General features: G+C 38.3%; 1 protein-coding gene across 1 annotated transcript in view; it reads left to right on the forward strand.

The window, feature by feature from the left end:
* LRRC9 (leucine rich repeat containing 9) overlaps positions 1-24,120 on the forward strand; it is a 143,832-nt gene that overhangs the window by 72,768 nt on the left and 46,944 nt on the right. Inside the window, exons 19-23 of the mRNA XM_020986480.2 lie at positions 6,670-6,795; positions 8,124-8,258; positions 11,422-11,599; positions 14,374-14,594; positions 17,021-17,143. Of these exons, the coding sequence (XP_020842139.1) occupies positions 6,670-6,795; positions 8,124-8,258; positions 11,422-11,599; positions 14,374-14,594; positions 17,021-17,143 (783 nt within the window). The remainder of the gene's footprint in view (positions 1-6,669; positions 6,796-8,123; positions 8,259-11,421; positions 11,600-14,373; positions 14,595-17,020; positions 17,144-24,120) is intronic.

The raw sequence follows: 24,120 nt of genomic DNA on the forward strand, positions 1-24,120 counted from the left end.
AGTTTATAGAATATCCAGAAGTGGTCTGACTAGAGTAACTTTCCTCATTCTGATCCTTATTACTTCTGAATGAAGCCTAATAATAATAGCTCATTTATATAGTGCATATTTATTATATTGGTTTGCAGATACTCGACATATTACAGCTTTTTGGCATCACATCACATTGTGGACTTATACTGAGCTTTTTTTCTGATTGTGAAGATCATCGTATTTGCAGTTGTATTTCTTTAAATATCCTTGGAAGTAGTTTAGGCTTGTAAAGCTGATTTTTAAAAATCTTAAATATGGAACTTTATACTTATCCCTTTAAAATTTCATCATATTAGGTCTGACCAATATTCTAGCTAATAGATCTTTTAGATACTGTCATATGCTGGGTTAGTGATCCATCCTAGTTTTGTGTCATCTGACAATTTAATAAATATGCTATCTATGCCTTCATCCATTAATAAAGGCCAAGTATTGATACAGTTGAAGCACCTATTGATACTTCTCCATAGGATATTATCAAATTATTCATTCCTAATTTAACTAGTTTCAAATCCACTTAACTGTACTTCTTATCTAGTCTACATTTCTGTCTTGTTTAGAAAATTGTGTGAGAGACTGGCAAATGTTGGGCTAAAATGCAGGCCTACCATGACTGTGGTATTCTCCTGATCTACAAATTCTAAGCCCTATCACCAAACATCATAATGTTAGTCTGGGTGACCTGTTTTTTATGAAGTCATGATAGCAATTAGTGGTTACCACTTCCCTTTCTAATTGCTCATAAATCATCTCTTTAATAATTCATTTCAGAATCAAAGTCAAATATGAAGTCCCATAGTTGAAAGAGTCTGCTTTTTTTTTCTGATTGTGAAGATCATTGTACTTGCAGTTCTCTAGTTATAGTTTTACAATTTTTGCCATGATTTTTCAAATATAACTGAGAGATGCTCAGCAGTCTCATCTGCCATTTCTTTAAATACCCTTGGAAGTAGTTTTGGCAACTTGAACTCATTCACAGAAGCTAAGTGTTCTATTACCATCTCCTTACTTACTTTGGGTGTCATCTCCCTACTAATCATTTTTGTTCTTTCTTTGTTCCAAAGACCAAATTCCTGGACTGAGAAACAGATTTAAAATAAGAGCTGAGTCGTTTAGCCTTCTGAATATCTATTATCATCATTCCATATACTCCTGTTTATCCCTTCTTTGATCTACCTTTTAATCCCAACATAACAAAGTCTTTTTGGTTATCCTTAGCATTCATTGCATAAGACCCTTACCTCTTTCTGTGCCTTAGCACCCCTTGCCACTATTCTTACAGGAATGTGCTGACTTCTTGCTTCCATTTTTTGTATATATTTTTTCTTAATCTAAGTAAATTAATGAATTCCTTCTGCATCTACCACTTGTCTCTTTAGACAACTCTTCTCTTTTACCTTCATTGAATTATTTCTGTTTGTGTCTTCAGAAGTTCATTCTTAGGAATTCTCCATCTCTCGTAGAATGCCTTGCCCTTTATAGAATTTTGGTTCCTAGGATCTAATCTGTCTTTTTTCTGTACTCTTTGAAGCCTGCTATCCCTAAAACAAAGGTGTGTGGCTCTTACCTATGGGAGATGAAATAGCATTTTCTTTACAACATTTCCATTATTTCTACTTCAACAACTAGTACATCTTTGCCAATCAGAATGAGATCCTGCATATCAGTTCATTGTATTGCTTCCTCTACCTTTTGAAGAAGTAAGTTATTTTTAAGGCAAATTAGGAATTTATCTGCTGTTCTCCAAGAGTTCCATAAAATATCTGGGTAATTGAGGTCCCCTATAAATTACTATATCATGCCCCTGTGTCAGATTCGTGATCCTTCTCATGAATGTTTTATTTCTTCCTTGAATGAATGAATAAATGAAAAATAATTGATTAAATGATCACTATGTGCAAAGCATTAGGGGATACAAATACAAAAGTGAAACAGTCTCTGCTCTTAAGGAGTTCACATTCTAATTGGGGAGACAACACATAAGTCGTCACATCTACCATCAGTCAGATGTAAAGGTCCTATGGTCCTTAGGGTGCAGCAGCAAAGCAAATGATAATGCATCTTCTCCAATGCCATTTCTATTGGTAAAATCATAACCATTTCTAATGTTGAGCCATATGACAATGTCAAGGAATTGGATGGCAAGAACTTTCTTTTCTAGGTCTTAAGTAGCTGTTGTCAGGCTGCATCTCCATAGGGTTGCTTCCTGGATCGGTAGTTTCTGAGACTAAGGTGGATGGTGATCAGGAAGGGGAGTGAGTTGCTGCCCCTCCCAGAGCTTTGGAGCTTACATGGCCAACTGTGATAGGTCATTTGTGTTTGATGTTGGTGGTAGTTCAGAAGATGGGCTTCTTCTCCACAGTGATTGCTCCCCTCAGTCATGGCTACAGAGCTTGGGTTATAATCACAGTCAATACTGAGTGGTACTACTGTTCCCATATAGTCTATAACATACTCCTAAGCCCTTATTCTCACTCTTCTCTGAGATAATCCTAAGCCTCACTCCTCCCTACTGCAAATCATACCTATCCTAACATTCATCCTTCAATCAATCGACTGCTGTATGCCAGGCACTCTGCCTGTTGCTTGGCAACCTTGTTCAAAAAATCATGACACGGCATTAGTGTCTTAGTAGTACAACTGTTTAAAAATACAAATGGTGTCCGCTTGAATTCCTATGCACTTAACACATTATTTTTTCCAATACTCCTGATTGATTATCAATGCCAGTAATATCAATAGTGGCTCTACCTGATCGAGGCAGTTCACTAGCGTCCTTTTTCAGTAACAAGACAAAGCATTGTCATTTTTGCCATCCTTCTTTGGCATTGTGGTTCAGTGAATTAATTTTAATTTAGAGCAACACCACTACACGGCAATAAATTATACTGCAATAAATGTGAGGAATTACAGCATAAATATCATTTATTGTTTTTGTTGTTAATCGGTCCCTTCCACTGCTTCTGAAAGACCTTCTTGACCTGCTATGCTGCCAGGGTCCATCAGACCTTGACATCTCTCTAGCACTTACATCACACAATAAGAGGAACCTTCCTGTTTGTATTGTCTCCTATAATAGAGTGTGAGCTCCTTGAAAGCAAGAACCATCTCACCTTTGTATTTGTATCCCAAGCACTTAGCACAGTGCTTAGTACAGTAAGCATTTAGTAAAATGCTATTCCATTCCACTTCCAGTCACAAGTGCCATAAGTACCATTCCACCAAGTCTCAGTAACAACTTTGAGGTTAAATTTCCCTACTTATATTAAGAGTTCCAGCTTTCTTTGTTATCCATACTTTGTACATTTGTATGTAAACATCTGAAGCCATGTGTTTTGTTGCTGTTCTTCTTTTTTGGATAGGGTCTGTTGAGAATTACTGACTCACTCTATACTCATCTTCCTGTGTTATACTTGCTTCATGTGGCTTGGCAGACACAGATATAGATGTAGATGTAGGTATAAATGGAGGTGTAGGTGTACGTCTAGATTAAGATGAAGATGTTAATATAGATGTAGATATAGATTTAGGTATAAGTATAGATGCAGATATAAATATAGGGACAGACATAGATGTAGGCATAGGTATAGATATGTATGTATAGAGATAAATACATATGTAGATATAGATATAGAAATAATACAAGTATAGAAATATAGATGTAAGCCAGCATTCTCTGGATTATGGAGATAGTAAGCAAGTTCCAGAAAAACGTCTACTTCTGCTTCTTTGACTACACTGAAGCCTTTGACTGTGGGGATCACAACAAAATGTGGCAAGTCTTCAAAGAGGTGGAAATGACAGGTCGTCTTACCTGTTTCCTGAGGAACCTATATGCGAGTCAAGAAGCAACAGTTAGAACCAGACATGGAAGAACCGATTGGTTTAAGATTGAAAAAGGAGTATGCCAAGGCTATTTATTGTCACCATGTTTATTTAACTTATATGCAGATTACATCATGGGAAATGCCAGGCTGGATAAATTAAAAGCCAGAATTAAGGTTGCCAGGAGAAATATCAACAATCTCAGATATGCAGATGATATCACTTTGACTACAGAAAGGGAAGAGGAATTAAGAAGCCTCTTGATGAGAGTGAAAGAAGAGTTATAAGTTAGCTTGAATATATAACTTAGCTTGAAGCTTAACGTAAAAAAAAACTAACATCTTGGTAACTGGTTCCATCACTTCCTGGCAAATAAAAAGAGAAGAAATGGAAGCAGTGTCAGATTTCATATTCTTGGGCTCAAAGATCACTGCAGACGGTGACTGCAACTGTGACGTTAAAAAACACTTGCTCCTTAGAAGCTGTAGCAAATCTGAACAGCATGCATACATATATAAGCAGAGCTATCACCTTGCTGACAAAGGTCCATATATTAAAAGCTATGGTTTTTCCAGTAGCAATATATGGCTGTCAGAGTTAGACTATGATGAAAGCTGAGAGCCCCAAAATTGACACTTTTGAATTATGGAGTCAGAGAAGATTTTTGAGAATCCTTTGGACATCAAGGAGATCAAATCAGTCAATACTTAAAGAAATTAATTCCAACTATTCATTGGAAGATAAAATATTAAAGCTGAAGCTTAAATACTTTGGCCACGTAATGAGAAGACAGGATTCATTGGAAAAGACCCTAATGTTTGGAAAGATTGAAGGCAAAAGGAAAAGGTGATGGCAGAGGATGAGATAAACGGATAGTGTCATGGAAGCAACGAACCTGAGCTTAGACCGACTTCGGAAGCTAGTGGAGTATAGAAGGGACTGGTGTGCTGTATTCCATAGGGTCACAAAGAATCGGACATGGCTAAACAAGTGAACGACAAATATAGATGCAGATATCGATATAGATATCTAACATTTTCTCTCTCTCCCTTCATTTATAATTCAAAGCCCTCTTGATCAGGTTCTTGAGTCTCCACACAGTCTATCCCTAGCATCCAGCCATGCTAGGGAGAATTTTAGAGAGAACAGGCATTCTTTGAGAGGGAGAACAAGCATGGTTTCAGTCAGACTCTCTCTAGAATCAGCTCCAGACAGAGATATAGATGCATGTGTCCTCTCTCAGGGAAGAAAAGGGATATTTCTTTAGAAGTGTGTTATCCGCATTCTCTCCATCACATTGGAGAATCTCATGCAAAATAGCACAAGCATAGCTAGGAGACTGAGTTACAGAAGCAAAACGTTCAGTTCTGTGGTTCTGTTGTTTAACATTTATGTGGTTAATTACCAGGCCAGTTCTTTGTAGTGGTGTCAAAGCAGTCTGTATCTATAGCTCTCACCTCTCTTGCCTTTTCTCATGATCGTGATACTAGACTGATCCATCAACTGCCTTCAGTGTGATTCCTGCCAGAGTCCTGAGGGCAATTCACAAGCACTTCTCACCTCTCAGTTTCTGTCCTCCTTCTCTCCTCTCCTTTTTATCAGTCTATATACACCTGGTTCCATCTTCTTGGATTCAGCATTCTGTTCTACCCTTATTACTAGATGTAGTAAACTAATATTTTTCTGTTGTAAAAGGTGACTTTGTGGGTGGCCATAGTCCGGCTGTTTCTCTACTGTGAAATTCATTATCAAGAGTGAATCTCAAGGGGCAGCTAGGTGGTGCAGTGGATAGAGCACCAACCCTGGAGTCAGGAGGACCTTAGTTCAAATCTGTCCTCAAACACTTGACATTTCCTAGCTGTGTGACCTTGGGCAAGTCATTTAGCCCCCATTGCCTCACCGCCCCCCCCAAAAAAAGAGTGAATCTCAGGAGATCAAATAACTATAATGAATCACCAAAGAAACTTCCCGTAGGATTTGTGCCACACTTTTTTAATACTCTACGATACATTTTTTTCATTATAGTATCATTATGAACTCCTCAGGAGAAGGGACTGGTTTTTTTGCTTTTCTTTGTATCCTCAGCATTTAACACAGTGTCTGGCAAACAGCAGGTGCTTAATAAATGTTTATTGACTGGCCAACTAGTATAGAATAATCTGAACTTAATCATCACAGGGTTGAAAGTTCAAAATAAAATTTTAATTTTGACATGTATTTTTTTATTTATTTTTAGGCAATTGGGGTTAAGTGATTTTCCCAGGGTCACATAGCTGGTAAGTGTCAAGTGTTTGATCTGAGGCCGGATTTGAACTCAGGTCCTCCTGACTTCAGGGCTGGTGCTCTATCCACTGCACCCCCTAGCTGCCCCTTGACATGTATTTTTAGGACTTATTTACACCTTTTCTACATTTATTGATGACAGCTGGATGATACATAGCTAAAACACTGCACCTAGATTCAGAAATACCTGTGTTCAAATCCTGCTTCTAATACTTCCTAGTTTTGTGACCCTGGGAAAGTCACTTAACCTTTCTTAGCCTCAGTTTCTTCATCTTTGTAAAAAAAAGGGTATAACAATAGTACATTCCTCATAGGCTTGTTTTAAGGCTCAAACAAGATAACAGATGTAAAACATTTTGCAAACCTCACAGCACCGTACAAATGCTATTATTATTTTAGATACAAGCAATTTTAAGGTGGTACTTAATATCAAATGTATTAATCATGTGGAAAAGAATGAAGCACTCTCCTATGTAATATCATCCATAATATTTTTAAAAATTAAATTATTGTTTTGTTTTTCCTAAGCCAGCCACATTGAGACCAAGTGTTATTGGCAGATTAAAGACTCTTATCCATTTAAATGGACTCCCGGTTACTGAAGAAGAAAAAAATGCTGCTGTAAATTTTATTGCCGGAACAAAGATTACTCAGGTTGGATGCATCGGTTTAATATTTCTTGAGTATTCACATGAGAATAATACTATTACTATCTTGAACAAATGCACAATATATTTTCACCATCTTGGTTGTTAGGTTTCTTATTTTCTTTTGTCTTTTTTCTCCTAATTAGATTTTATCAGCTAATCATTTCATTATCAAAATCATAACTATGTTGGAGCTACATGGGGATACTAGAGCCTGAGTCAAAAGTGCCCCAGACCCTATGTTTAATGTGTTTACATGGTCCATAACTAACCCCTTTGAAATACCAAATTCAAGCCCATGACCCTGCTCATCAGAGTGATAAATATAGTTAATTAATTTCTAAGACATTATGCTACTTGAATGTTGTTTTCTTTTAAGATTGCTTCGTTTGACTCTCAGCTATAGAAATTAATCTACTGCTGGTTCAAAGCTCACTGCTCTTTTGGAGATCCCTTCATGTATCTGATCTACCTGTTTGTGTCCTCACTCCAACTCACTAAGCCTCTTGGAGTTTCTGAATAAATAAGCTACTTCCTTGTTAAGGTTAGCTTAGAGGCATGTATTTAAAGACTTTTGGCTGTTGGGATGATATTTAGCAAAATGCTTCTCCATTATTGTATTAAATTATACTTCATGGCCAAGAAGAATCAAAACAAGTGGTTTACTTGTAGAAGTATCTTAGTTTCCCTTAAACAAGGTTTAAGAATAACTTTACTCTTCTTTTTTATATGCTACACTTTTGTCAAAGTGTCTCTGGAATATTGGATGCTAACAGAAGAAAAATTTTGGCAGTGGTGTATAGATATAGCCATATATAATTTTAAACCTGTTCAAAATTCATGAAAGAAATAATTTTTACTACATAGAAAAATAAGTTGGAAAATCATATCTTTATTATTCAAACATGAATTTAAATGTCTAGATTGGTAAGTACAAGACGTAGACCCACTATGAAAACAAAAAAAAATTGTTTATGTTTTAATCTTTTGTTTTATTGAGAAGCTAGGTGGCATAGCAGATAGAACATTGGGTCCGGAGTCAGGAAAGACCTGAGTTCAAAACTGGCCTCAAACACTTGCTAGCTGTGTGACCCTCAGCAAGTCACATAACCACACTCTGACTTAGTTTCCTCATCTATAAAATGGGAATGATAATAGCATCTAACTGCTAGAGTTATGTGATGGTAAAATGAGACAATATTTGTAAAGTATCGTGTAAACCTTACAGCACTGTGTAAATGCTATTTATTAATATGAATATGAAGCAAAACCCCTCATGATAGATAATAGGCCTATGAATGTTATTTCCTTTATTCATCGAGTATTTTTTTTTAGATAACCCTCTCACATCATTCCAGAACTGATGAAGCTCGACCACGAATACTCAGTATATGGCCTTCTGCCAAAATTCTAACACAGATGACTAAGTCAGAACCATTTTCACATCTTAGTGGAAATTGGTATTCTAAGGTAAAGCTTGATACTATTATGGTAATTTGCTTCTCCTCAGGTTTTTATACTTGATTTCTGTCAGCAAGGAGAGCATCGATGTCAGTCTAACGTTCTAGACCAGGAAACATAAACATGGTTCTAAACCAGGAAACAAGGAAGCCTAGATAGAGGATAAGTAAAGTAGTCTGCTAGAAACCAGAGCTGGGAATCTGGGATTAGGATATAACCTCAGATGGGGATGTGTATTGGTACTGAAGGTCAGAGCCAGGTATTGGAGCACAGGGGTGTTAACAGGCAGATAAAACAGAATGTCAGAGTCAGATAGTGGGTGAAATGTTGATTGCGACCTAAGACAAAAGGACTAGATGATGGGATCAGAATTCAGGCAAGGAATTTGGGCAACAGCCACAGGTTATCGACAGTATGAAAGGTACCAGGATGTTTCTACATACGTCCTACCAAGGGCGGGAACTGTCTGGGAACGTGAGCAGACCAGAAGCAGTGGGTAAAAGCAGGTAAAGCCATCCAGTTATAACAGAGAGTAAGGGGTGAAGATCAGGGCAATTCCTGATAATTTCTGAGTTTACCTTTTTTTTTTTTAGTTACAGTGTTTACATAAATCTGTGTTGCAGTATAGTCATCCAGAACATCTTGTCATTTGGAGCTCATTATGAAACTTTTATTACTGTGACAAGTTAGACAGAATAGAGGAAATGAGAATCTCTCCTTGCTTCTTCTCAAAGGGCCCTATGCGGCCAGAGAGCTACCCAACACTACATGTTTAGAAAGTAAAATATTAAAAAGTAGAATCTAGTTTGCTGATAGTCATAAGAAGGGCTAGCATGTTAAATTTCAATCTTGACAATCCAGAGAATGTTATTAAAAATATAAAATTCATCCACATTAATAATCTCATAGCCATTTTTCCCTTTCTCCATTTTGTAACCTATTGGCAAATGAAAAATTATAATATCAGAGCTGGAAAAAAAATTAGAAAATACATATATATAAAGGAGGAAATAAATCAATTAACCAACAAGCATTCACTAAGCACCTACTTTGTACCACTAGGGAATACAAAAATTAAATAGTCCTTGCTCTCAAAGACCATACATTCCACCAGAGGAGACTTGTATATTCATATACACGTATATATAGGATAAACATCTAGCCCTGTCTTGGTTTTGCCAAGGAGATCAATACACTGGAGATACCTGCTGGTTCAGGCAGGAATCACCTTAATTCCCTGGAGAATTTGGCCTAACCTGGGAACTGATGGAAGGAGGCTCACAGATCAATCCTCCCAGCCCAAGGCGTTGTGAGCAGCTATAAATATATGAAAAATGAGGGAGCATTCTGCCATCAAAGCAGTGTACAGAAGTAAGAACAAGAGAGAGCCACCTCTGTAAGCATGGATCTGTAGTAAAAAGCAGCCTTGAGAGCCAGCACTGGAACTGTATGGGCACCTAGATGGGGCATGAGGTACATAAGGATGGGTGCAGTATTGGCAAAAAAAAACCCTACACCACTAGCTCCTCTAGCAGAGCACAAGGCCATGATTCCTCCACTTCCTCCATTCTTTCCTTTCCCTACCTCTTCCAAAGTAGGTGTGTGACTGTTTCCCAAAATTTAACTGTTTCTTAAGAGCTTGCTAGTTTTTATCTTGACTTTATTTTTAAATGTGATAAGCATGAGTAACCATTGCATTACTGATCTGTGTGTATCTTTGCTCAAATGCAGCAGAGAAGAGTCGTTGGGGAGTGCCTAAGAGAATGAGAGACAGATTTATGACTAGAATATTTTGCCAGAGCAGTTCTCTGGTTGACAGCTTGGAGGATAAGGAAAAGATAATTATTTATTTTTAATAATTACAGCTAGCAAAGTATTGCAGCTATAAAACCAATTCTCTTGTTGTCTTGTGACTAGCTAGGTTGGAGCTGGGGGACTTGAGACAGGGGGAGGTTCACCGTTTTTTCCCTTTCTAGTCCAGTTTGAAAACAAAACCCCTTCTCCAGGAGTGGGACCTAAGGGGAGGATGAGAGGAAAAGTCAAGCCCAAGGGAAGGAATTGCTCCATCTCACACCAGGGTGAGTGTGAGAGCAAGAGGGAAAGCTGGGATAGCCTTGCTCTGCTGGTCATCACCACACCTCCACATACCAGTAGTAATTGAGGGGAATTGAGAAAAGCTCCATTTAGAAGGTAGTGCCTCAATTAAATTTTGAAATAAGTGAGGAATTGTAGAAGGTAGAAATGAGGACTATAGTGAACACAAAGGCACAGACATGAGAAACCAGCCTTGTGTGAGCAATGTCAAGAAAGTCAATAGGATGCGACCACAGAGTCCAGGGAGAAGAATGATCTAATGAGGCAAAACAAAGATAGAGTCTCGAGTGATGTGATAGAGGTAGATGGTGGCAGAGCCATACCCAGCACGTAGGCCTCCTTATTCCTAGCCTGGTCTTTGTCCACTGCTTCCTAGCCTACCAATATTACTTCCTAGACATTTCCAAATCATGGCCCCTGCACTTGGGTGATTCTCCACAACCCACCACCTCCTGAATACTCAGTGGGTGAGTTTCTACCTTATCTTGCCCAGAAGCAGAACGCATTGCCATTTTCAAATCATGCTGCCACGTGCATAATCCATGCACAATCCCTAGTTTCCCTTTATGTATTGTCTCTTTCAACTGAATGTAGAAGCTACTTGAGGGCAGAGACAATCTTGTCTGCTTGTATTTATATCTTCAGCACTGTGCACAGAGCCTGGAACACAGTAAACATTTAATAAATGGCTTTTTTATTAATTCATTCATTCATTTATAGCCTAGCACACTGACCAAGACAGCCTACTTTTGACACTTACTAATCATATAACAATAGGCAAGTTACTTGACGATAGGCCATCATAGCATGTAAAATGACCTGTAAACCTTAAAAGTGCTTTTGTTGCACAGTTTAGCAGAGCTGGTGCTGAGCAAAGCCTCCTTTGGGGTTAGCTGCTCTCTACCATATCTTACTTTTAAAAGATTTATGTCTTCAGAGTTTTACTCTTCAGTTTATGGTAGAATTTCTTTAGTGTCTGTATGAGCCTAATTATCACTAGTCTACTTTGAAATTTTTTTTAAAATATTGTATCTTTTAAAGAATTTACTAAATTCATTTTGAATCCATTTTTCTACAGATAACTGCCTTAAATTTGGATGGACAAAATCTCTTTGAAATCGCTAATTTGGAAAGATTGGTGAATTTGCGATGGGCTTCATTTAGCAATAATAATCTCACAAAAATTGAAGGTTTGGAATCTTGTGTTAATTTGGAAGAGCTCACTTTAGATGGAAACTGCATCTCAAAGCTAGAAGGTAATGGGTTTCAGAAGTGAGACATCTTAGCCATATATAAATGCTTAAGACATCAAGTGAAAAAGCAGTACATACAGTGTTCTTCCAAACTTGGCTTTGAAGCCGGGCTCTGCTACTCGACTTGTTTTGTGACCCCAAGGGGAAAATGACTTATCGTTCTGAGCTTCTGCTTTCTCGTCCACAAAGTGAGTAAGCTGGTTGAGCCTAGATGATATCTAAGGTCGCTGCTAGCTCTACAGCTATGAGTCTGTCACCAGTGCTCCCTCAGGAAGTCGTAGGAGAGTTAGAACGAGTTCCTTGGCATCAGAATCAAAGGATTCCAACTTTCCCAGGGGGATGTCAGTAACAAACTGTAGTTTATTTACACAAGTACATTAGATCATAAATTTAGGGCTAGAAAGGACTTGGAGATCAAGTCCAAAACTCTGACTTTACAGATGAGGGAACTAAGGCGCAGAGTGGTAAAGTGGTTTGCCCAAGGTGGTACTGGTAGTAGTAGCAGAGGCAGAATTTGAACCCAGGTACTCTGGCTCTGAATCCGATGTTCTTTCTACTACAGCAAATGAACAAGCTCAGGTGGCCTCTTCTACACCCTTCAGCCTCCGCCTATACTCCTCTGTCCTAACCTTGACAGTCTGTTGTCATTCCAAGAGTGAAAACATGAAACAAAAGGAAAAACAATCATAATTCTTTTTAAAATGTGCATTTTTTAAATTGTGTTTTAAAATTTTATATTCTTGAACAAAAGTGAAAATTATTCAACAGATTTTGAAATCAAATGAAACTTTTCATAAGGATCACATCAGATACAGTCAAGGTAGTTAAAGCCTCAGTAACAGTGAGAGGCAATGCAAAATATTTACCTTGATTCAAAATCTCAAGCTCAGGAGAAAGCTGAAATAATCCTCTCCTCTTTTCCTGGATTCTTCTCTTAATTCAAGTTTAAGATCATTGGCATTTGGAGACTTAAGAGACCAGCAAACATACTACAGGATATTAAGTAAACAAGTTTTCTTGCCCATTCTAAGTCCTGTATCCATCCTTGCATACAACTAGAGAGCTACCAAAGCCATCCTTTCATGCATTTCTGATAGCTTCCTCTTCCTCTGCTTCAGCACTGAAAAGGTGAATCAGGCTGAGTAAGTCTTGCCAACGCTGAACAAGGGTTCTCCTAATCCCTCCCATTACATTCTTGGGGCAGCTCTTTTAAATGAGAGTCTTCTCTCCCCCTTGACTTTCAGTTGCCAGTTATCTTACAGGCCGCACTTGTCATGAGGGACAATCAGAAATGTTCACTCTGCCCTCCCAGTCAGGGGCTAAGGCACATGTCTACCTTTTAAGAACTATGTATGACCCTTCTAACAAAGGTTCATACCCTTTAATCTCATCTATTCGATCAGACATTCTCCTGGCCTCCCCACGTTACATTTATACAAAAAGAGAAATGAATATTAGAAGTTTAAATTAGAATACCCAAACTAATTTGATTAAATAATACTTTGTGGCATGAAACATGTTGAGAGAATCTAAATGCTAATGTAAGTGACTGTGGTGGTGTGTAGCACCCGCCTCCCTTTCACACATACCCACACACCTAGGATAAAAAAAGGAACAGGTGAATATTGAAACATAATTTTAAAAATTAAACTTATTTCCACAATATGGCATGCACACATATTTTGATCCATACATAATTTTATGCTTAATATTTTAGAGGATAAAATAGTTATTGCATTGACATGTTCTCACAGAATCCCTGTGTACTTTATGCAGAACACTAAGGTTGCATAGAAGACAGTTTGGGAAATTCTAGCATTGGATTCACTTATAAACATCAGTTGTGATTGTTGTTGTTAATAGTTATTATAATCGTATAATTTAAAATGGGTTCAAGTTTTTCACTCCTAAGTAGTATAGTGCTAACCATGAATCTTTCTGAACATACACCTCCGCTCCCTACAGTTGTCTTCTTGTCTTTAATTCTAGCAGAAGGTAGACAAACTAGCCTGCTGCCAGATAGCCTGTATTTTTGCTACACAGCTAACCTGGATTTGGACATAGATATCCCATCTTTTTTCCTACATGAGCATACGTGAACTTAATATCCACACGAGGGAATTTTTTTTTATATTGAAAGTTCTGTTCTAGACTACCGTCTTTTTTGTTGTGGTGGTGGTTTGTTTTTGTTTTTTTTTTTGCTTTATTCAACTCAGAGCTATGCTGCATTTCTTTATAATCATTCTTCAGGGCATACAAAACAGCAAAGGTATTCTTTCAAGTCTTCCAAATAGGCTACTCGTTGTGAACAGGGTGGAATTAGTTCAAATGATACTAAATAATAGTAATGAAGTATTAATAGTGGCTGTTCACCCTTTGCCATTTTCTAGTTCTTTGAATTATTTGGAAATCTTCAAAAGGTAAATTGACATCTTTAGTAATAAATATGAACTCTGTGAATTCAAACTGGTCACTGTTTATTTCAAGATGAAGTGAAAGCAAAATGACATTTCCTAGATAGATTTCCTTTTCTAATCACTTAAGGAAGAATAACTCAATTGAGAAAACCAAAACATGATTGATTGGTCTAAAAGCTTATATGTCCATAATCTTTGCTTCTCCCATAGAAGAAAATAAAATGATAAATTAATGCTTCAGGGTCCTTCAAGTTCTCTGCTACTGCCAAAGAACTCCAGTGATGCAGCCAAAACTTTACTTTGAAGTCTAATTTTTTTCTTTTGTTCTGAATTTTCTCTTATATTTGATTATTTTCCCAGGCATTTCAAAACTGACCAAACTAACTCATTTCAGCATAAATAATAATATCCTTACTGGGTTGGAAAAGCATGTCTTTGAAAACATGCTTCATCTTCATTACCTTTCTCTTGAAAATAACAAGATCACCTCATTGGTTGGTTTACAAAAAGCTTACACCATAATTGAATTATACATAAACAATAATTTTATTGCAACCAACCAGGAGATCTACAATTTAAAGGTAAATTTTAATGTTTTAGAGTTTGTGATAATTATTTAATAATGTATATTTACTCTTTATGTGTGTATATGTGTAGGCATAATATGAATATAAGTATATGTATATATTTACATACATAAATATATACATACATATTCATGCCTCAGTGACATATCAGAGTAGGACTTTTGTTGGGAACTAGGATCTGTGTAACATGGTGAGAATCCCTATTGGGATAAGAGAAAAATGTGGGCTGTAGGCACCTTGTCTTGTAAATGTCAGCAGTTTAGAAAGACCTTGAAATTATTTCATAATTATTTCATAATGTTTCATTCTGTTCAGTGGTTTTAAGGAAAGAGCAATGGAGTCCCTTAGATGCTAATGAAAACCTTAGCCAGTCTTATTTTTTTTTTTTTGGTTATGGCCTAGCTAAATTTAAAGAGGTTCATCACCAGAAGATCTGTAACCAGGTGATGAAGGTTTTTGGTCACAGAAACTCACGAAGAGCATTTACTAAAGTATTAAAGGTTTGTAGTCTGCATGGATAGAGAGAGTACCTATATCAAATATTCATGGGTTGCTGAATCACAAAACCACATTCTTAAAGAATCTCCAAGTTGGAAGTGACTTTAGAGGTCATCCAGTCCAACCTTAAGCAAACAGGAATCTCCTCTATGACTTCCCCATCAAGTGGTCATCCAGTCTTTTCTTGAAGACCTATAGTAATAGGGAACTTGCTACCTACTTTTATGTAGCTCCAACTGTCAGGAAGTTTTTCCTTAGGTAGCACCCAGGATTTGTTATTATGGCTCCTAAAAGCAATGCCCAAATCATAGGTTAAATCCCCAAGTAGACAGCTATCCCAGATTCAAGGTACTCTGTGGTTCTGCATCCCCTAAAGCTATAACTTGGGAGACCCCACCAATATATTTGCCAGTAATAGCTGGTAAGGGGATACAGTTATTTCAAAACAAAGGCATTTTAATGAAATGGCGTTATAAGAAAAGTAGCGACAAAATATTTCCTTCATAAACCTGGGCACAGATACACACAGCATCAGCTGGAATAATGGGCACACATATAGAAAAAAATGTAGTGACGTACACAAGGGATATATGTGGCCAAAGCACACGTGTGGAAGGGCAGCTCATGCCTCTGATGCTGCAGTGCCACAAATGTTTTCTACTGATGTCATCATGCTGCTCCTACCGATACCTAACAACACTGGTGTTGTAGACTGTGCCAGTCAAGCCTGCTCTCACCTGGTGGTGTAGGCTCCACCAGGTACTGCTGTGCTGGACACATAGTATCTGCTGAATTCTGGTCTTTTAGCCTCCATAGGCTTCTGGATAAGTATTCTCTGTGATTGCTGCTTCCTATTGCCTTCCATCTTCTGGCTCAGCCAGAGCTGTGGCCATGTTTTGTTTGGTTGGTTTGGCCTTTTTTTAGCTATGGCTTTTAGAACACACACACACACACACACACACACACACACACACACACACTTTCCCTAAAAAGCAAAAAAAAATCTTTCCTTTGTTCACTCCAAGACTGAGCTCAGAGACTGCCCATCCACCTAACAGTAGGTTCTCAGTCCCAGATAGTAAGTTATTTAGAATAAAGAGTAAGATTGTCCCACCTAGCTAAGGCCCTTAGGTTTGCTCATTTTGCTACTTTCTTGATATAAGGCTCTTTCCCTATGATCAGAGACCTCCCTCTAGTTTATAATGAATATCCAATATAATCCCCAAATTTTCATCTCTGAAGGCTAGGCTATAAAGTTTTAAATGATAATTTGCCTAATAATTTCCAATCAGCTGTAGAAGTTTGGGGCTTCTAGGTTTTTGAAAACTAGTCTCTCCTAATTGTCCATATAAATGAGTAGGCTAAGTGCCCAGGAGGTAAGATAATTGTCTACTCCCCACTCAGCCAGAATTCTCAGCCCTTTCATTTGTAAATTCATTGGTCCAAGACTAATAGGGCCTTTACCCCTTACCCTTACTCTTCTATGAAGCTAAAACTTTCCTCTCTGTAAATTCCACTCATTTCTTCTAATTCTGCCTTCTGGACTCAATCAAAAGAGGTATAATCCCTCTTTCACATGACCAGCCCTCAAATACTTGAAGACAGCTATCATATTTTCCCTACGTCTTCCTCTTCTTCTGCAATTAAACATCACCACTAGCTCCTCCACCTAATCCTTTATGGGTGATGATTTGCTATACCCTTCTCATCTTGGTGTTTCCAGTCCTGGAATAGTAAAGGAAGAGATCCTAGTGACCTAAGAAGGTTAATTCAGCAAATGTATATGACAAGTGCCTCATTGTTACTCAAGTATAGAGTCAATTAGTTAGTCCAAATAAATGTTAATGAAATTTCTCAGGGGATTAAATAAAAGCATGCATAGCAACTTTATGTGAATTCAAAATGGTTTTTTTTTTGGCTAGGGTTTATACAATCTGATCATTTTAGACATGTGTGGAAATCTTATCGTATGGAATCAAGAAAACTACCGGTTGTTTGTAATCTTCCACCTTCCAGATCTCAAAGCATTGGATGGAATCTCAGTAGTGAGTTGTTTCTACTACAGTATTTGGCCAAATCATGTATTTTCAAATTAATTAGCTGTAATCACCTTGAGCTTGGCTACCTTTGTACTATGACACACAACCTTAAGAAGTTTAGAAAAATGCAGGCCTATAAAACAAATTTTAGAAGTAGTTAAAATTGTGAACGTTTGTATGTGAATATATAGCATTATAGATAATAAAATACATGCATATTATAGAGAGAGAGCATTTATTAAGCACTTTGCTATGCGCCAGGTACTATAACACATATGTCATAAATCTACGTAGTATATAAGTATGTATGTGTGTACGTGTGTGTATGTTTACTTAACCAGTATATTCTCTGACTTTCCAAGGGCCAGGCTGCTGTATCTGCCCCTTGGAGTTCCAGTGGGTGACCCTGAAGGGGTTGGCCCTTTTCTATACTGCCATATGCTTAAGGCCGCACTGGATTTGTTCCCTCCTTTAATAGGTACCAATGCCCAGCACCCCAATTCCATTTAAACATTTGGCATCAATTAGTTTTTACAAAGGGTAATCTTTACTTCAGTGAAGCAGTGGTTAGGGTACTGGGCCTGGAAGGACTCATCTTCCTGAGTTCAAATCCAGTCTCAGACCCTTACTAGCTGACCCTAGGCAAGTTACTTAACTCTGTTTGCCTCAGTTTCTTCATCTTCAAATGAGCTGTAGAAGGAAATGGCAAACCACTCCAATATCCAACAGCAGGAACTGCCAAAAATAGCAAGAACTGCTTACCATGCTTTCCCCTAACACCTCAGTGGCATACACTCCCATACAACACCTTGGGAAAGAGGAGGAGTAGGCCTAGTCACCCAAGGGACTAGCTCAGTTCCTACATAGCATTGTTCCCACCAAGTTCATATCAGGAAGTAGCATGACTGCTGAATGAGTTTGCATCTCTACTCTCACTGGTCTAGTGTCCCAAAGATCATTCTTTGCTCATCTATTCATTGGTACTGCTCTGACTCTAGAGCCCATGCCCTGGAATGCCAGGATGGTCTAGCATTTGAACTCACAAGGTCATGGAGGCTCGGTTCCCTTCACCCGGAAGGGAAAAGAACAAACACAGAGACCAAGGACTGAAGTCCTATTGCCAGGCCATGTAGCCTCAGAAAGAGAGCAGCCCTTAAGTTCCTTTCCCTTACCATGTGATGAGTGAAAATCATCAAAATCCTTGAAATGTCTGAAGCAGATGGGACCTTTTGGAATGATCTTTCAGCAAATCCTAACATATAGTTAACCAGTGGGAACCAGGGACATATAAGCTGGCCAGACTCTTCAAGGCACTTTTCTCACGCAGAATCACAACTACTGGAAGCCAGGTCCCCATCATCCTCCAAAAGTAGAGAGGCCTTTTGAGGCACTCTGCACATGTGTCAGATACATACCTACATATCGATGTGTATATGTATATATTTATGTATATATACACATATGTGTATATATGTGTACACACTAATAGAGGTGATAATTATTTCAATGTCTACCTGCTAAAAAAAATTGCCTGCACAATAGGGGCCATTGAGCCAGCATGGTGGATACACTTACTATGCTCAAGAATCCTCCCATAGCCCTAGCCCTGCAATAACAAGTATTTTTCACTTCTGGCACAATGCTGTTGTTTATTTTTAATTGATTTATAGTAGAAAAACATTGCTAATCTGGCCAAGAGGAATAAGTGTGGGTGCAGAGATAAGTACAAAGATAGCATCATATCCAGCACCACCAAGACTTTCATAAAGTTATTGTAGAGTTGTTGTAAGACCATTTTGTACATAGTTACTATAATCCCTGAGAAGTCCCACAATCGTCGTTCTGCTTATTATAGGACCTATTCCAGAATGTAGATCCAAAATGCTTCTCTCAGCTAACCCTAAGACTGGATTACCCTGGAAAGGGACCTTCACTAATCACTTTAAGCTCTCCTTTGCCTTTAGTAAGACTACATTTAATTAACATCCTGATGTCATGCTGAAGTCTAGGTCCATACTATGACAGTGGGTAATATTACAGTGCTATGAGGTCCTTCTAGTAAAATCTCCTAACTAAACTCAGCTGAATGGAATCCAAGACAAATCTATGTTATCACCAAATTTCAAGTTATATTGTTGTCACATGATAGTGGACATCCAAAGCATGTCTTAGTTTTTAAATTTTATCTTATTTTATTAATGCCTTTTGTATTATATCATATTCATTTCTGAATCTATCCCTCTCTTGCCTCTGTTTCAAAGACTTAAACATAAAACAAAAAAAAACCCAGTTCAGCAAAACTAACCAGCATATCTACTGTGTCTGACAGTATGTACAATATTCCCTATTCGTAATTTGCTACCTCTGCAATGAAAAGAAGGGTTAATTTTTAAAATTTTTATGGCCTGGTTATTATAGTCATGCATTATGCATTTTCAGCTTTTTATTCTTTACATTTATTTTTATGTACATGTGTTTATATGTATTTATTTATAATATACTTATTTATATAAATATATTTATATTTGTTTACATAATATGGTATATATATTGTATATTTATTATATAATATATATTATTATATTTGTGTGTAATATATTTACATTTATAATATATTTATATTTATGTGTTCAATGTGTAAATTGTTTTACTGGTTCTGCTTATGTCACTATGTATCAGTTCATGTAAGTCTTCCCATGCTTTTCTGAAGTCTTTGCATTCATCATTTCTTATGGCACAGACACCACATTGCATTCATGTACCATAATGTAGTTAGTCAATCTTCAGGTGATGGGGCAGCTGGTCCTTTAGCACCGGTATTTCAGAAGTCATTTTCAGACATTGACTGGGATTTATGTGGTATATCTGATATTCTCTATGCCTTTTCATATCACCATCTTAGTCAAAAAGTACACTACGTACCTTCTTTTTGAGGGGATCTGAAGGATATATCAATCTATTTCAGTACTCATCTATCCTCATTTTAATGTGATATTAAAATATGGTTGTTTTTCAATGTACTTCTCTTTTAAAAGAACTTTTGCATTAGGAAAAAAAGAAATATATCTCAATTCAAGTGTGAGGTTTTGTTGGAGAAAGTAGGGAAAAGAAGATAGTTTGACTGGCCAGTCAACAAGCAGGTATTAAGTGCCTGCACTAGCACATATGCCATGCACTGTGCTGAGTGCTGGGGATACAAAGAAAGGCAAAAAGGAAGTCTTGGTCTCAAGGATCTCACAGTCTAATGGAGGAGACATATGCAAACAGCTATGTACAAACAAACACACACATATAGATATAAATAGATATGCTATGATATGCTATGCCTTACTAACATTTCTTTGATTATATAAAATATACATAAATATGTTCTAAGCTCTGTGTCTTTGCTTGTCCTTTCTTCCTTCCCTCCTATCTCTTTCTGGTTTAGAATAACCTTCTCAGCTGTGCCCTTGGTCCCATCCCATCCCACCTCCTTGCTCCATAAATAATCTCTTGTCTTTCTCAAATCATCCACCTCTCATTATGCAATGGTTTCTTCTTTGTTGTTGTTGATCAGTCATTTCTGACCCTTCATGACCCCATTTGGGGTTTTCTTGGCAAAGATATTAGAGTGGTTTGCCATTTTCTTCTCCGGCTCATTTTGTAGATGAAGAAACTGAGGCGAACAGGGTTAAGTGACTTGCCCTGGGTCCCAAGCTGGTAAGTGTCTGAGGCCAGATTTGAACTCAGGAAAATGAGTCTTCCTGACTCCAGGCCCATCATTCTATCTACTGTTTGACCTAGCTGCCCTTCCATCTACTGTTTCTATAAACATTCACTTGACTCCCTTATGTAAAAAATCTTTCATCAGATCTACTACTCCCTCAAATTATTGAAACGATACCCTCTTTTTTGGAGGTGTTGAGCCTTTTTTTTTTCTGTTGCTATGGCTTCCCAATACCCCTTGCAATAGAACCCTCCCTTGCAACACAACTAAACAAAGCAAATTAATGCATTGGCTACATCTGCATGTTGTAACTGCTCACATACATGATTAGATCATAGATGTCGACAGTTGTGTAGTTTAAAGAGACCTCAGAGGCCATCTATTCCAACCCTCTCATTCTCTAGATGAAGAAACTGAGGCACAAGAAAGTTAAACGTCTTGTCCATCATCAAACAAGTCATGTGAGGGGTGGGATTTGAACCTGTTTTTTTGCTCCAGAGGCAGTGATCTTTCCCTTACATCATTCTCTCACCTCTCTTTTCCCTTTGACTTCTAATCTTCTTGGTGAGTAGCTGTCTATGTTTGCTACCTCACCTTATTTATCACCTGTTAAATTTTCAAACATTTGCACCCAGGCTTTTCCACAACTTGACTGAAACACTCGTCTGAAAGGTCACCAGTGACCTCATAATTGTCGTATTCAGTGGCTTTGTCTATGTGCTCATTTTTCTTGACCTCTCCATAGCATTTGACATTATTGGTCATCACTTCCTCCTCTGGAGAAATAGCAGCTGCGGCAGCAGGCCTGAGTTAAACCTAGACACAGGCCTGGTATACCAATAGCATCTGACATCCAGGGGAAGGATCGTAGGCCCACTGCTAGCAGCACAGCCCCCTTTCCCCAGCTACCCTAGAGGAAGAGCATTTGCAGCACCAGCAGGCCAGAGTGAACCCAGCCCTGAGCGCCCTCTTGCAACACCCCTTGGAGACTGTGAGCTTTCATTTGCAACCAACTACCATTGCTATGGCTAACAATCCCCACCTCCTGTTCTCCTCCTAATCAATACTTCTACCCCAGCCATTCCCATCCATTCCTTCCACTGTGTCCTCTGAAATTCCCATTCCGTAGCAAACAACCTTCCATTCACCCTGGACCTCTTTTTTTCACAGTGCTTTCATTTTCTAGCCCTCACTGAGATCTGATTTCCCCCAAAGACACTGCCCGGCCAGCCTTCTCTAGCACAGGGTACATACTTTCTCTTAAATGCCCCTTATACTGTCCTGGGAAGAGAATTGTACTATTCTTTGTCCCCACTGCCACTTTCGTATTCTCACACAGCAGCCTCTTCCCTGAAGTCCGCCCAATTACAGTTTCCTTACCCAATTTAGATCATGGTGGCTGTTGTACTGGTCTCCCTATTTTCTCCCAAGGAATTCATCTCGAGGTCATTATCATTCTCTCCTTCTCAATTCCTGACCTTTTTAGTAGGAGACTACTTCAGCATTCATATTACTGTTGTTCGGTCGTTTCAGTCATGTCTGGCCCTTCATGACCCCATTTGGGGTTTTCTTGTCAAAGATACTGGAGTGGCTTGCCATTTCCTTCTCCAGTTCATTTTACAGATGAGGAAACTGAAGCAAACAGGGTTAAGTGACTTGCCCAGGGTCACACAGCTAGCATATTTCTGAAGTCGGATTTGAATTTAGGTCTTCCTGACTCCAGACCCAGCATTCTATTCACTGCACCACTTAGTTGCCCCCTCAAATTCTCCCACCTCACAATTCCTCAGCTCCCTTATATCCCATGCTCTAAACCTTCACTCCGCCTTAGCCATACATAGGGATGGGGTTTATCCACAAGTATTCCCCTTGAAAATTGATTGCTCTGATTAATTATTAATTGATTATTGTTATGCATTATTCTGACTGACCATTATCTCCAATTATTTCATCTCTTCGTAGATGTCATTTTTCCCAACCCTATTCTTAGCCCTCATCAAGACCTCCAATCCCTCCTCACTTCAATACTTTCTCAGGCTTTTTTCTGACTTCACTTTTCTCCTTTTCCAGGAGAGACCCTATAGTTAGCTAGTTCATTTCTCTGCTGCCCTTGGATCTCACATCTTTTTGCCCCCTTGTCCTATATCCACCTGCCTCTTGCCCCAAACCTCAGCTCTGGGTTACTCCAGACTTCTACCTTTTTCTGCTGTAACTCAGAAGCTCACTAAACGGAGCTGGAGGCAGTATGATGGAATGAATAGAAAGCCAGCCTCAGAACGAGGAACATGTGAGTTTGAGTCTCCCTCTGACAAATGCTGGTTGGATTACCCTCCAAATGTCACTTAGCCTCTTTGTACTTGTAAGAGACAGAGAAATTGCTGACCTGCCTGCTAGTGTTCTCATCCAAGGAGTTCCCTATACCAGTACAATTACATATCTATTCCCTATCCCTGTCCTACATGTTTCTATTAGATTATATGCTTCTAGAGGACAGACACTGAGATTTCCTCATTTGTATCTTCTCTAGGCCCTAAGCCCAGTATATTTCCCACCAAGCATAGAATGAATGAGTACATATGGGAAAATGTCGTTTACTTGTTCTGTTTAGAATTATCTTTTTCATCTTTGCCCTCAGTCTTATTTCTTTCTACTTCCTACAGATCTTTCCTTTATCAGTTATTCCCATTCTTTCTTGCTAGTACCACCTTGAAGAAAACCGGGGAGCTGAAAAATGGGCCTGAGTGATATTCTTAGGTTGGCATGTATATATGCCAGGGCAGAGCTTTTCCCTGTGCTGGTTTATTCCTCTGATGGAGAGAATAGCTCTTAGGGAGTAGTTGAGTACAACAACTCAAAGTGTAGTTGTTAAAGGTTCAGTGTCAGTGTGGTAGGAGTTTTCCAGTGAGGTCCACCAGGAATCTGTGTTTGTCCATACACTATGTAACATTTTTGTCAGTAACTAAAGGCTTGAATAATGTGCTTATGAAATTTACATATGGCACAAAGCTAGAAGGGATAGCTAACACGTTGGATGACAGGATCCAAATACATCTGGACATTCTGGAGCATTGGGCTATATCTAATAAGATGAAATTCAATACCAATAAATATAAAATCGTTCACTTAGGTAAAAAAAATCAGTTTTCCGAGTGTAAGCTGAGTCCCCACAGGCATCATCTAGCAAATCATCCCTTGTAGAGATGCAGCCTGGTAGCCTCTACCTCTCAACAGCTGCAGTTACGGAAGTCTCAGAAAAGAAAGTTCTCCTAGCCAA

The sequence above is a fragment of the Phascolarctos cinereus genome, unplaced genomic scaffold (genome assembly GCF_003287225.1).
Source record: "Phascolarctos cinereus isolate Bilbo 61053 unplaced genomic scaffold, phaCin_HiC Scaffold_3;HRSCAF=262, whole genome shotgun sequence".
Classification (NCBI taxonomy): Eukaryota; Metazoa; Chordata; class Mammalia; order Diprotodontia; family Phascolarctidae; genus Phascolarctos; species Phascolarctos cinereus.